The sequence below is a fragment of the Artemia franciscana genome, chromosome 7, assembly GCF_032884065.1.
Source record: "Artemia franciscana chromosome 7, ASM3288406v1, whole genome shotgun sequence".
NCBI classification, from domain to species: Eukaryota; Metazoa; Arthropoda; class Branchiopoda; order Anostraca; family Artemiidae; genus Artemia; species Artemia franciscana.
The window spans coordinates 58,971,641-58,986,394 of NC_088869.1; the positions used below are offsets into that span (position 1 = coordinate 58,971,641).

The 14,754-nt window shown below is 38.6% G+C and overlaps 1 protein-coding gene across 2 annotated transcripts in view; it reads right to left on the reverse strand.

Annotated features, from left to right (window-relative positions):
- LOC136029537 (protein O-mannosyl-transferase 2-like) overlaps window positions 1-14,754 on the reverse strand; it is a 76,974-nt gene that overhangs the window by 60,234 nt on the left and 1,986 nt on the right. The window contains exon 2 of one of the 2 annotated variants that reach the window (XM_065708007.1): window positions 2,378-2,538. The exons of the other annotated variant lie outside the window; for it this stretch is intronic. Within the exon in view, the coding sequence (XP_065564079.1) occupies window positions 2,378-2,517 (140 nt within the window). The 5' untranslated portion in view covers window positions 2,518-2,538. The remainder of the gene's footprint in view (window positions 1-2,377; window positions 2,539-14,754) is intronic. 2 annotated transcript variants of the gene reach the window in all.

The window sequence follows — 14,754 nt, forward strand, 5'->3', positions numbered from 1 at the left end:
AGATATAAAAGAATTTTGTATAAGAATTCTGGCATTTACCCGCAGTTTACGTGACTCCACATAAACTGCAGCTCCTATGAAAAGTTCCCTGGAAACTTCTCTCCCCATGGAAAATTCTTCCGTGAAAAACCCCAGCAGAAAATTTTCCCCCACACCCGAAAATGTATGCATGCATCCAAATAGCAAATACTATGCGTAAACAATGGGCAGATTTTATACCTTAGAAACCCTTCCCCTTGGTCTGTGGGGGGGGGTCATGTTATACCCAAATGCATTATTCTTGGGCATTTCGACTATGATGAACAAAATTGCTATCTCAATATTTTGATCAGACGATTTTGGGAAAAAACTGTCAGAGAAGGTGGCCTAGTTACCCTTTAATATTTTGATCACTTGAAAAGGGCATTAGGATTTTTAGTTTTCATTTGAACGAGCCTCTTTGGATATTATATGAGCACTGGGTCGATACGATCACCCCTGGGAAAAAAAAAAAAATAAACACCCATCCGTGATCTTTCTACTGGCAAAAAATACAAAAGTCCACATTTTGAAAGAAAAGACCTTGATACCTCTTCGGTAGGGTTTTCTGATACGCTGAATCTGATAGTTTTCATTAAGATTCTATGACTTTTAGGGGGAGTTTCCCCCTTTCTTCGAAAATGCGAGGAATTTTCTTAAGCTCGTAACTTGTGATGGGTAGCATTAAACTTGATAAAACTTATATGTTTAAAATCAGCATAAAAATCCGATTCTTTTGATGTATCTATTTGTATCATTTTTAGAGTTTTGGTTACTATTGAGCTGGGTCGCTCCTTACTTACAAAACATACACTTTAAGACATCAGAAATCATCCTTAAGACATTATCACGCCTTAGGACATCAGTCCATCAGAAAAGTTCATATAAACGAGGATAGGACACTGCTCATAATATTTGGATAGAACATTGAATGGGATATCGAATGGAATATCTCTTAACCAAGGATTGGGGCCACTGTGAAGGAAACAAGTTAAGAAAACAACTTTTACTTCATAATATAGGCATTGTGGCCTATAAAAACATTGTGGTTAACAAATTTTGAAAGTGATTCTACTATACTTTGCCCCCCACCCCTGATGTCCAAACTTATAGCGCAAATTACACATTTCCCATGTGTCACTCTTGTTTCAACTCGTGTACCAGTAAATCGGATCAACGCTGATGAAATCAAGAAACAAAAGCAATGCATAAGAGGTATAAAATTTGTGCATATATTTGTAGTTTAGGGGGAGGGGGTAAACTATAGTGGAATTTCTTTCAAAATTTATTATCCACGACTTTACTTCAGATTATGTAAGAATTGTTTTCTTAACATATTTTTTATCAAAAGCCCCATTTTTTCTCGGCTTATACCTTTCCTTTTTTGCTAGCTGATTTCCGCGCTATGATGAATTATTACTGCTTCAGAGAACTATACAAGCATTTTCTGTCTTTATAGACCTTTCAACAAATTCTTGAGTGCCATCGACATTTAGGTTAATCTTTAAAAAGCATTTTTCGCTTAGGTCTGAAATCTAAAAATAATATAAGACTACCTGATATTCTATAACTTGACTGTTGTTCATAAAAAACGATTAATTTATTTTAGTATTATTCAATTTAATTCAAACCTATGTACTTACGTGTTATAGCGATCACACTCAAGTTCTTGATCTAAGGAAAACCGGTTTCTCTGTCTGCATTCAGAGATAATTAATTTAGTCTCAGCGAGAAAACCTATAATACAGGTATATTTTAATTAAATATTTAATATGTAGAGTTGGTTAGGTTAGGCAACTAATATAATACGTGCTGGGCAGGATGCTGCCCATAATTCTCTGTTGTGTTTTCCATAATTTTATAACTAAAATATTATATTTTCATCATATTTTGGATAAAATTCTAGTCCATTGACTTCTTGCTATCTCGGAAAGGGTTTAGGTTAGGAAAATGAAGCTTTCAGGGATGGGTCTACATGCTAAAGTATGTCCCGGGAAGGTATTTTAAAGTACCCACCTCCACTCCTTCTCCCTCTAGAGGGCCCCGAAGTTTAGGAAATGTACTTGCATATCTTTAAAACCTTATAAAATGGAACTGAGCAAAGTTATGAAGCTGAAAACAATTTTGTAGTGCTTCAATTAAGCAGAAGATCTATTTTGCAAGGTTCACAGAGGGAGAAAGAGCGGAGACAGTTGCTTCAAAATACCTTTCCGGGACATACTTTAGTCTGTAGATTCATCCCTGAAAGTTTTATTTTTACTAACCTAAAACCTTTCTGAGATAGCAAGAAGTCAATTAATTAGAATTTTACCAGACGGTCTATTCGGCGAGTAATGGAAATCGCTATTGTACACCTTACCGAAATTCAGGAAAAGCATCAATATTTTCCTTTCTATCCACTGACTTATCCTCTAATGTACTTTCTTCATCTTCACTTGTCGATTCCTTTTCACTAGTAACTATTTTCTCATCCTCCGTCACTTTTTTGTCTTTCGCCATATCGACTAGAAATGATCAGCACTAGAAGGAATTAAAAGTCCATTAACTTGTCCCCTATTTTCTTTACTACCTTTGTTTCATTAAGAGTTTGGTAAAACTTTTAACTTCCAAACTAAAACTGGTTGTGATATACCCAACGGTACTTTGTTACCCGGAGGATCAGCTCCTCAAGATAGTATCCATTGCCTATATATGCAAATAAAGTAACAAGTAAATATGACGACCTGTAGTTGAGTAGATGAATAGTTCATTCAACCTAAAGGGCTTATTGGCGAAGCAATAAACCGTGTCCGGAAAATAAGTGGCAGTTCCGAATTTCTAAAGGCAAGCGAATCTGGCTCGTATACGATGAGCTAGTAAAAATTATCGAGAATATCAACTTCAAAGGCAAGTTATTTGAAAATCAATCATGCGTCTCTCGTCACAAGAATCTTTCAACTTTTCCCGCGCAAATTCTAAATGTCATCTGAAAAATCTATCGCCAATGCTTGCACCCACGTGGGTGTTACGTTCTAGTTTGAGCCAAAGGGACTCAGAGGCCTTATAAATTGATAGGGCTTCAAATAGCAATTAGATTAGCGTATGAGAACAACCTATATAAACAAGAGTTAAGAGTTCATATGGCACTTGTGACGAGGTCGGAGGAGCCAAGAGCTCATATGGCATGAGCTCCAGCAAAATTCTAAAAATCAATAGATCAATTTAAAATTAAAATCAGATGCTTAATGCCGGTCGGGATTTAAAATAAGAGCACTGAGACACGAGGTCCTTCTAAATATCAAAATTCATTAAGATCCGATCACCCACGGGAAAGTTAAGTACCTCATTTTTTTTTATTTTTCCTCTCCCTTCAGCCCCCTCCCAGATGGTCGAATCGGGGAGAACGACTTTGTCAAGTCAATTTCTACAGGTCCCTGACACGCCTACAAATTTTCATCGTCATAGCACGTCCAGAACCACAGGACTCCCCCTAACTCCCCCAAAGAGAGTGGATCCAGTCCGGTTACGTCAATCACGTATCTACGACATTTGCTTATTCTACCAACCAAGTTCGTCCCGATCTCTCCACTTTAAGTGTTTTCCATGCTTTCCAGTTTCCCCTTCAACTTCCCCCCCCCCAAATGTTACCGCATTCGGTCGGGATTCAAAATAAGAGCTATGAGACATAAGTTCCTTCTAAATATCAAATTTAAAAATACCTCACGAACGGTCGCCCGTTTTCAAGTTCAAATTACCTCATTTTTTTCAATTTTTCCGAATTAACATCCCCTCCAACTACCCCAAAGAGAGCGGATTCAGTCCCGTTATGTCAATCACGTATCTAAGACTTGTGCTTATTCTTCCCACCAAGTTTCATCCTGATATCTCTACTCTAGGCGTTTTCCATTATTTCCGGTTCCCCCAAACTCTCCGCAATGACACTGGATCCGGTCTGGATTTAAAATAAGAGATCTTAGTTATGAGGTCCTTCTAAATATGAAATTTCATTATGATCTGATCACTCCTTCGTAAGTTAGAAATATCTCATTTTTTCTAATTTTCAGAATTAACCCTCCCCCAACTCCCCAAAGAGATCGAATCCGTTCCGGTTATGTCAATCACCTATCTAGGACTTGCGCTTGTTTTTCCCACCAAGTTTCATCCCAATCCCTGCAGTCTAAGCGTTTTCCAAGATTCAAGGTTCCCCCCTCAAACTCCTAATGTCACCGGATTTGGTCGGGATTCAAAATAAGAGCTATGAGACATAAGTTCCTTCTAAATATCAAATTTAAAAATACCTCACGAACGGTCACCCATTCTCAATTTAAAATTACATTTTTCTAATGTTTCATAATTAACACCCCCTCCAACTCCACCAAAAATAGTGGATTCAGTTCGGTTATGTCAATCACGTATCTAGGACTTCTGCTTATTCTTCTTACCAATTTTCATCCTGATCTCTCCACTCTAAGCGTTTTCAGAGATTCCCAGTCCCCCCCCCCCCAATGACAATGGATCCGGTCAGGATTTAAATAAGAGATCTAAGTAATGAGTTCCTTATAAATATGAAATTTCATTAAGATCCGATCATTCCTTCGTAAGATAAAAATACCTTCTTTTTTCTAATTTTTCAGAATCAACCCCCCCCCCCAACTCTCCCTAAGGAAGCGAATCCGTTCCGCTTATGTCAATTACGTATCTAGGACTTGTGTCCATTTTCTTCATCAAGTTTCATCCCGATTCCTCCACTCTAAGTGTTTTCCAAGATTTTAGGTTCTCCCCTCCACTCAGAATTTAAAATAAGAGCTCTTAAACCCGATATCTTTCTAAATATAAAACTTTATTAAGATCCGATCACTCGTTCGTAAATTAAAATTACCTCATTTTTCTAATTTTTCCCAATTAACCGTCCCCCGACTCCCCCACTGATGGTCAAATCGGGGAAACAACTATTTCTAATTTAATCTGGTCTGGTCCCTGATACATCTGCCGAATTTCATCGTCCTAGCTTATCTGGAAGTGCCTAAACTAGCAAAACCGGGACCGACAGACAGACCGACAAAATTCGCAATCGCTATATGGCACTTGATATTTACCAAGTGCAATAAAAACAAAATTATCAGCTAAAACAGTATTTATCTACATATATATATATATATATATATATATATATATATATATATATATATATATATATATATATATATATATATATATATATATATATATATATATATATATATGTGTGTAACGAAAAGAGAAATCACCAATGCAACAGCACAAACAAAAAAAAGAAAAAAAGGAGGACAGAAGGAGAAAAGGAAGACTGTTTTCCTCCAGATGTTCGAATCGGGGAAAACGACTTTATTAAGTCAATTTGTACAACTCCCTGACACGCCTACCAATTTTCATCGTCCTAGCACGTCAAGAAGCACCAAATCCGCCAAAGCACTGAACCCCAACATTTAAGTCCCCCAAAGGAAGCGGATCCAGTCCGGTTACGTCAGTCACGCATCTACGACATATATAGGCATTTTCCAAGATTTCTGGTTTCCCCCTCCAGCTCCCCCCAATGTAAACAGATCTGGTCCAGATTTGAAACCAGAACTCAGAGACATGAGTTCCTTCTAAATATCAAATTTCAGTAGGATCCGGTCACCTTTTCTTAAGTTAAAAATACCACAATTTTTCTAACTTTTCCAAATTAACAACCCTCAGCTCCCCCAAAGAGAACGGATCCGTACCAATCATGTCAATCTCGTATCTATAACTTGTGCTTATTCTTCCCATCAAGTTTCATCCCGATGTCTCCACTCTAAGCGTTTTCCAAGATTTCCGGTTTTCAAGCTTTCTGTTTCCCCCCTCCAGCCCTCATGTCCCCAGATCCGATTCCAATTGAAAATAGATCATATAAGACATAAGATTCTTCTATATATTAAGTTTCATTGAGATCCGATTACCCATTTGTAAGATACCACGATTTCACGTTTTCCAAGAATTCCGGCTTCCCCCTCCAACTCCCTTCAATGTCACCGGATCTGGTCGGGATTCAAATGAGAGTTTTAAAGCGCAAGATCCTTCTAGATATCAAATTTCATTAAGATCTGATAACCCGTTCGTAAGTTACGAATACCTCATTTTTTTTCTAATTTTTCCGAATTACTCCCTCCCCCCAAACTCCACCAAAGAGAGCGGACCCGATCCGGTTATGTCAGTCACCTATCTTGGACTTGTGCTTATTCTTTCCACCAAGCTTCATCCTGATCTCTCCGCTTTAAGCGTTTTCCAAGATTTTCGGTTCCCCCTCCCCCTAATGACATTGGATCCGGTCGGGATAAAAACAAGAGATCTGAGTTTCGAGGTCTTTCTAAATATGAAATTTCATTAATATCCGATAACTCCTTCGTAAGTTAAAAATACCTCATTTTTCTAATTTTTCAGAATTCACCCTCCCTCCCCCACACCCCCAAAGATCGCTATATGTCACTTGATTAATACCAAGTGCCATAAAACCGCCAAAAAAAATTAAAGAAAATTCAATAAAAGACAAAAAAATAAAAATAATTAAAATAACTACCTAACAAACAATAAAGTTATTCACCATTACCCGCGATTTGCATAAAATCCAAACAAAAGTGAACTGCAAACGAAGGATACTGACAAAAACTAAGAAATAAAAGAACTTTTTTTTCCATTTACTCAAACAAACGAAGCAGCAATTGAATAGATTGGAGAACTAAATCACCTGATTTCTGATTTTAACAGTTGCATTTTTTGCGGATACCATTTGAGACCTAAGGGGTCGATATGTATTTGACTATGTGATTGGAGAAGTGGTTCAACATTTATTTCAGAGATTACTAAAGTATAAGCTTCTCTTTTGAGAAAACTGAAATAAGACTAATTTATTCTTCAATCACCTGAATCTCTGTTCAAAAATAGACCTAAATGTTGTTAAGAAAAAAATATGTTAAGAAAACAATTCTTACGTAATATGAAGAAAAGTCGGGGATAACGAATTTTGAAAGCGATTCCAATATAGTTTACCGCTTTCCCCTAATGTGCAAATATAGAGGAGAGTTGGGTACCTTGAACCGAATTTCAGTTTTGATTTTTTTTTTTTTAAGGCAAACCGAAAGACCTTTCAGCAACTTTTTTACATCAAAAGATAGCTTATTTATCGGGTTACCTCTGAGAAAATTTTCCTGTTTCGTTGGTTAATACTAAATACCGCACCATCGATTTTATGAGACTTATGTTTTTTGGTTCAAGCTACCCCGCCCCCTGGGTACCATGAACCACCCCATTGGACGTGACGAACCAGTATGATTTTTCTTTTTATTGATTGATTTTAGCTATATAAAAGTACAAATTTACAAAAAATCAGCTATAAAAAGTAAAAAACACAAAAAAAACATCTTATTTAAGTGAAAATGGTGCAAGATTTATACCAAAGCAAAATTCAATGATTTGTGGGGTGTTCCACTGACAGGAACTGGTTTAGGGAGGCGAAGCACCAGTCAGGCTTCATAACAAATGACACCTCATCCGTAGGAATAGATTTCTCATTGCCCCAATGCTTCCAAAACTTCACTTCAACGTCCAAACTGTCGATGAGCAGTACCTCAGCAACAAAGTGTATGTCAATCACGTATCTAGGACTTCTGCTTATTCTTCTTACCAATTTTCATCCTGATCTCTCCACTCTAAGCGTTTTCAGAGATTCCCAGTCCCCCCCCCCAATGACAATGGATCCGGTCAGGATTTAAATAAGAGATCTAAGTAATGAGTTCCTTATAAATATGAAATTTCATTAAGATCCGATCATTCCTTCGTAAGATAAAAATACCTTCTTTTTTCTAATTTTTCAGTGACAGTGAACAGTGACTTTTTCTTTAACAGTGACTTTTTCTGAAGTGCAACAAGCAGATAGTCTTCCACAAATATCTCAGCATTTTGCATGCTGCCAATGCCTTCTTCTTCGACATCCATTGTAAGACTATCTTCGCTTTCACAATATTCCGGTTGATCCCCTTCCTCTGAACTGCTGTTGGACATGTAAGAGAGAACTGTTCGTGCTTTTGCTAAAGCTCTAAGTGGGCAATCAGCAGGATCATTACATGTGCTCATTTTCTTACTTCCTGCATTCACTTTTCCCAGATTTTTCACATTTGCTTTTTGCTTCTTGTTCATTTCGCTCCTTTTCATTTTCTTTTCTCTTTCAATCATGTTTGCCATAAGCTGATTTTTGGTAAGAGTATCAGTTAACACAATCGACTCAACTCTTTTGCAACCCTTCCCTGGGACTTTTTTCACAGAGGACGTTGAAGCATCTTGTGCGTAGGATTCAGAAATTCCTTCTTCCTGCACAGGATCAGCAGAAAAGGGTCATCTCTGTCTGTCAAGTGGGTTGCCAAAATGGAATCTTCGGAGAACACTTTCGTGTTGAAAAACCCGGTCCCCGTCTTCTGGAAACTACTCTTGATGTTTATGCGTTGGAATGCTTTTGGGAAAGCAGTTCCTACAATCTGAGCAATGGTGTAAATGCCAACTACTTTTCCATGATTGTTTATCATCCAACAGTCGCAGGCCCTGTTATAGGCTGCTTTGAATGAATAAAAGGAAACATCTAATGGTTGAAGTTTGTTGCTTGTGTGGGGGGGGATAGTGAGTAAAACTATGCCATTGTCTTTGGCAAACTGAAGAGAAGAAAGCAAAATATGGGAGTCGTGGTTGTCCATAACTAATAAAATCTTCTTCTCTTTGCTACAACCTGAGAACTTCTTGATGTGGGCCAGAAATGTAACGAATATTTCTGAAGAGGTCCAGCCATTGGGATTTGCTACAACAATAGACCCAATTGGGGCTCCAGTGAGCCTGATTGGCCTGATTTCAACCCGCAGAAAAACCAGCATAGGGGGGATGAAAGTCCCGAGTGCATTGACTGCAGAAATGACTTTAGCCAGAGGCCCACTTTCAACTGAGGTAGTCTGTCCTACCTGCTTGGCTCCCTTACATGCAAAAACTTTGGGAGGAACGTGAACTTTTGTAACACCGGTCTCATCCATGTTCCGAATTTCGTGTGGCTCAAAGGTGTTCTTCGGGTAAACTGATATCAAGTTATGGAAAAACTATCACAGTCTGCTTATTAAAACTGACAGCCCTTGCTAGGCTGGTAGCCTCAGGCTTTGTAAGGGAAATCTCATTGTTTCGTTTTCTTAAGCCTTCCAGTCAGTCAACTCCAGGAAGCTCGTTTTCCTTCCATTTTTCGGACACTGTTGCGACAATAGAGGAAGCATACTCAAAAGCTAGCCTCCTTGCTTGTCTTTTGTCATACCCTGATGCATCTTGGATGCTGTTACTAGGTACTTGCTGAGCAAGCCTTCTTGTTCTCTGGTGAGTATCCTGTGTTTTTCATAGTCTGGGCAGAAATCGTCTTCATCCTTGCTGTGCTTCTCAAATTACCATAAGAGAGTAGAATGACTTATGCCGTATGAGCGAGCTGTTTCTCATAGTTTCGCCCCTTCAACAACTTTTAGGACAGCCTTCTTCATCACATTTGCAGGAGTCAAACCTTTAGTGGTTTTCCTTGTAGGATTTCTCATCGTAGAATCAAGAATTGAAAATATGAAACAAATTCTTCCATCGTCTCAAAAAAAGATAATTAAGAAGAGTAAGTAAAAGGTAAGCTTATAAGCCTACAAGTAAAAGGTAGGCCTATAAGTAAAAGGTAGGCCTATCAAAGCACTAAGTAGGTCATGGGGCAAGATCAACCACTGGTTCATTTTCCCCATGGCAAGTGGTTCATCGATCCCCCATGGTATAATAATTCTTAAAAAAATGGCTAGCTAAAAAAGCATTGAATAGAACGTAAATCACCAGCCACAGTCTTAAAGCCAAGATATCAATTCATTAGATATCCGATAATCCGCAGGATCTAACAAATTATTCCTCGGAAAAGTAAACAGCCAGTGAAAAACAAAATTTTTACTTTACCTTCAAAAAACAATCTTTTTAGCGTCACAAACAGAGTCCTGATCCAAACTGAACAAAAGTACATCAGAAAGTAGAGAGATTGGGTGCCGAAGTTGGGTAAAAGGGAGGAGGAATTTCAGCAACAGGAAGTAGGTGATATGCCCCTGTTTTATGGTAACCCCTTCTCCCTATGCCCAAATTTTATACTTACTATGTGTTGTTTCCGTTTCTTTATTTCGTCAACGTTGATCCAATTTACTGGTACACGGTTTGAAACAAGAAACAACACATGGGAAATATGTGATTTGGCCTATATGTTTGCAAATTAGGGGGGGGGGGGTAAAGTATAGTGGAGTCACTTTCAAAATTCGTTAACCACAATGTTTTTGTATATTATGAAGTAAGACTTGTTTTCTTAACTTGTTTCCTTCACAGTAGCCCCAATTCTTGGTAAAGAGATATTCCATTCGATATCCCATTCGATGTTCTCTCCAAATATAATGAGCAGTGTCCTATCCCCATTTATATGAACTATTTTGATGGACTTTGTCTTAAGGCGTATGTTTTGTAAGTAAGGAGCGGCCCGGGTCAATAGTAACTTCTAAAAACGAATTTTGATACGAATAGATTCATCAAAAGAATTGGATTTTTATGCTGATTTTAAATATATAAGTTTCATCAAGTTTAATCCTACCCATCAAAAGTTACGAGCCTGAGAAAATTTGCCATATTTTCGAAAAAAGGGGGAACTCCCTCTAAAAGTCATAGAATCTTAATGAAAATCACAGCATCAGATTCAGCGTATCAGAAAACCCTACTGAAGAGGTTTCAAGGTTCTATCTTTAAAAATGCGGAATTTTGTATTTTTTGCCAGAAGAAAGATCACGGATGCGTATTTATTTGTTTGTTTTTTTTCCAGGGGTGATCGTATCGACCTGGTGGTCCTAGAATATCCAAAGAGGGCTAATTCGAACGAAAATTAAAAGGTCTAATGCCCTTTTTAAGAGGCCAAAATATTAGAGGGCAACTAGGCCACCTCCCCACCACTTTTTTCCCAAAATCGTCTGATCAAAATATTCAAAAACTATCAAAAGATAGCCATTTGGTTCATCATAGTTGAAAGGCCCAATAATTATGCATTTGGATATAACATGACCCCCCCCCCCCAGCCCCAGGGGATAGGTCTTTAAGGTATAAAATTTCCCCACCGTTTATGCAGAGTATTTATTATTTGGATGCGTGAATACATTTTCAGGTGGGGGGGGGGGAATCTTCTGCTGGGATTTTTCCACGAAAGTTCCATGAGAAAGGAAGTTTCCAGGGAGTCAACTTTTCAGGGAAAATTATACACTTCGGGAATTTGCCAGAATTCTTATACAAAATTCTTTTTATATGTCTTGCTTTCTCTTAGCCGTCTCAATTTTACGCGCGAAGTGGTTAAGAGTAATTGTCCGGGGGATATTTTGGTAATTGTTTAGTTTCGTCACAAGCTGTCTAAACTGGAAACTATGCTGCAAAGCAGCATAGTTCCCACACTATAGCACTTAGAAATGCTAATTCTAGAATCGCATCTACTTCTGGTCGACCCTCCCCCTCCATGGGGCAAACTAAAAATGCATGAAGTGGGCTTTCTAACAAGTAACATTGCCTATAGAGCGAAGCGTATTAGTCCATTATCCCCGCGAGCAGTGGGGCGAGGTCTGTATTCTATATTTATTTAATAAATTTAATAAATTATTTAATAAATATAGAATGCAGACCTCGCTCCACTGCCCGCGTGGCTCATGGACTAGTACGCTTCGCTCTATAGATAATGTTACCTGTAAGCAAAATCGGACATTGCACTGTCTGCCTTTCGTAATATTTAACTAATCGCTCTGATTCGCCGGTTCAAATTTCGCCACAGGTCAATGTCACAACAGCTAATACTGCAATTGTTCAGAAACAGTTGACTAATTTAAACTCGAAAGTGAAAGTGAACCATCTTGGATATTAGTCATTAATGGAAGCGTAATTTTTTTAATTATCTTTCGACTTCCTACTCTACAGTCTCTGTTTGTCTGAAACTCAGATCTGCAATTGTGGTTTATCGACTATTATTAACACATCAAATGAGCCGTACTATCTGGATTATTCAGGTTTAGATGAAAACTCGTGTCTTCTTCGAGTTGGTTTTCTCCTTTCAGATGCTGCAAATCGCGTCCTTATTGTGTGGTATTAAGTATTTTTAAGACTTTTTAGAGCAAAGTATAGATGGCGGTAGGTTAATCTTACAAACATCTCTGCGTACACCCTGACCTTAAATGTGACGGATGAAGTAAAGTCTGCATTTTATAACGACTTGAAACGAATTCTAGGGCAAGTTCCGTCCTGAGACTTTCTTGTTCTTGCTGGAGGTTGGAATACCAGAGTAGGATCAAAAGATGACTCAACTCAATTTGTAGTTGGCCCTTTCGTCCAAGGAACCCAATCTGATAATGGTGAAAGGCTTATTGGTCTCGTTGTGGATAAGAACTTGGCCATCTGCAATACAATGTTCCAGCACAAGATAAGTCATTTGATCACATGGCACCTCAATGACGGAGTTACCAAAGCACAGATAGAATATTTACTTGTCAAGACCACATTCAAAAGTTCTCTGCTGGACTCCTGCTCATATCTTGGTGCTAAACAGGCTCCAAGTCCGGTACTGATCACACCGGATAATCACTAAAATTCAGCTTCGGTTATCCACCAAGCATAGAAGCCGTATACCCCGAGCATAAATGTCGCGGGTTTGAATAACCCAGGAGCCAAGGCTATGTTCTGCCTGGCCTTGTCAAACAGGTTCAGCGCCCTGTCCACCGTGGATGATGAAGAAATCGTCGAGGAGTTCCCCTATAGTTCTGTAGAGAGGAAATGGAAGCAGTTTGCCACAGTGATGTAGGAGTCAGCTAAAGAAGTCCTTAGTATATGAAAACCAAAAAGAAAATGCTGAATCAGCCAAGAAACCATTAATTCAGCCGACAAATGACGAGCGTCTTGTTCTAAAACAGAGCATAAGAAGCGCAGAGCAGAAGTTAAGAAATATTCCAGTATAGATAGGCGAAATCACTGGAAGGAAATTGCAGACTCCATAAAAGCCGCATCAGAGGCACACGACACCCGTAAGCACTATCAATTGCTGGAATAGGCAACTGAAAGGAAGCAACAAGTCTCTAAAATTATTCCCCTCAAGGACGGGCAGATCCTAACGGACCTTTCTGTGAGAGTGTCAAGATGGAAGGAGTATTTTCGAGAACTCTTGAATTTGTCACATCATCCACAAACAATCCCAAGTCTTCCTCTAGTGGTGCTTCGATTACCTTAAGAAGTTTGTCTCGAACCCCCGATATCAATGAAAATAAAAATAGCAATTCGTTCACTGAAGAACCGCAAGACTCCTGGTAAAAACTGTGTGTCTCAAGAACTATATAAAGCTGCTGATGAGATCGTCGCTGCTAAACTCAAACCACTGTTTGGCCAAATTTGGACCAAAAATAAATTCCTGAAGGACTGAAAAGTTTCATTCCTTCTTCCTTTCTTCAAAAAGGGTAACAAGTCAGAATGTAATGACTTCCATAAAATCACTCTCATTGATATTGTGGCAAAGTTGTTTGCAATTTTTCTCCTCAACAGATTTGAACAGGCCCGAAAAGAGAGAGTGAGAAAACTAACAAGCTGGCTTTTGAACCAGGGGGGGGGTTCTTGGACCAAGCAAATCTTTATTCTTGTGCTGCTGTTAGAGCAGTGTCATAGATATTCTTTGCTGCTAATCCCTATCTTCATCGATTTTGCAGCAGTGTTCGATTCAGTTGAGCGAGACGTTCTCTGGCGTATTCCTAGAAGAGGATTGAATGCCTTCACATTTTGTGGAAATGTGAAATCTTCACATTTCTTCACACTTTTAGGAGCATGCTATGAGGGCAGAGGCTTATGATGAGCAGTCTGAAAATTTTGCTGTATACTTAGGACTAAAACAAGACGACTTTCTATCCTCCATCATTTTCAATTAAGTAATTGACTGGAGAGTTGTCAGCATCCAAGAAGGAGTAGTGGTTGGAAAAGGTGTTCAAGTCACTGACTCGACAATGCTGATGATCGCTCTGCAATGGTCGGATTAAGAATTAAGCCAATAAAGACCAAAATGATACGTGCCTATTCCCAGAGCTGCTTTCTATATGCCTAGATGGCAAAATCATTTAGCAAGTTATAGAATTTGTCTGACTTGGATCCCTTGTGGATTTGGAGGGGGGATCTGATGAAGAAATTGAAAGGCGTATTTGTCTAGCCTCTGCTGGTTTTTCTCAGCTCAACATATTACTATGGAAGCGTCCAAGTAGAAGCATCTCTACAAAAAGTGTCTATGAAAAGAGTCTACGAGGTGATTGTCAGAAGGAATCTCATAAATGGATGCAAAACATGGGCTGTCATATCTCAAAATAGTAGTAAGCTGAATGTCTTTGATTACGACTGTCTTTTTTGTAATCTACGTATCCAGCGCCATGAACGAGTGTCCAACTAGGAGATTCATGAGTGCTGTAAACAACAGTACCCAGTCTTGGAAATTATAAAAAGACAATGGCTTGTGTGCCTGGGCAACTGTCTACGCTGTGAAGACCACCAAGGCATTCCGAAGTCTGCTATTAAAGCACAGCTGCTTGAAAATTGGAAACGTCGACCTGGAGGCCAGATTAAGATGGTGAAATGCTTTATAAAAAGGAGGGTAAAGTAAAGTATTTTTAGGCATGTTATAGGAAAGTA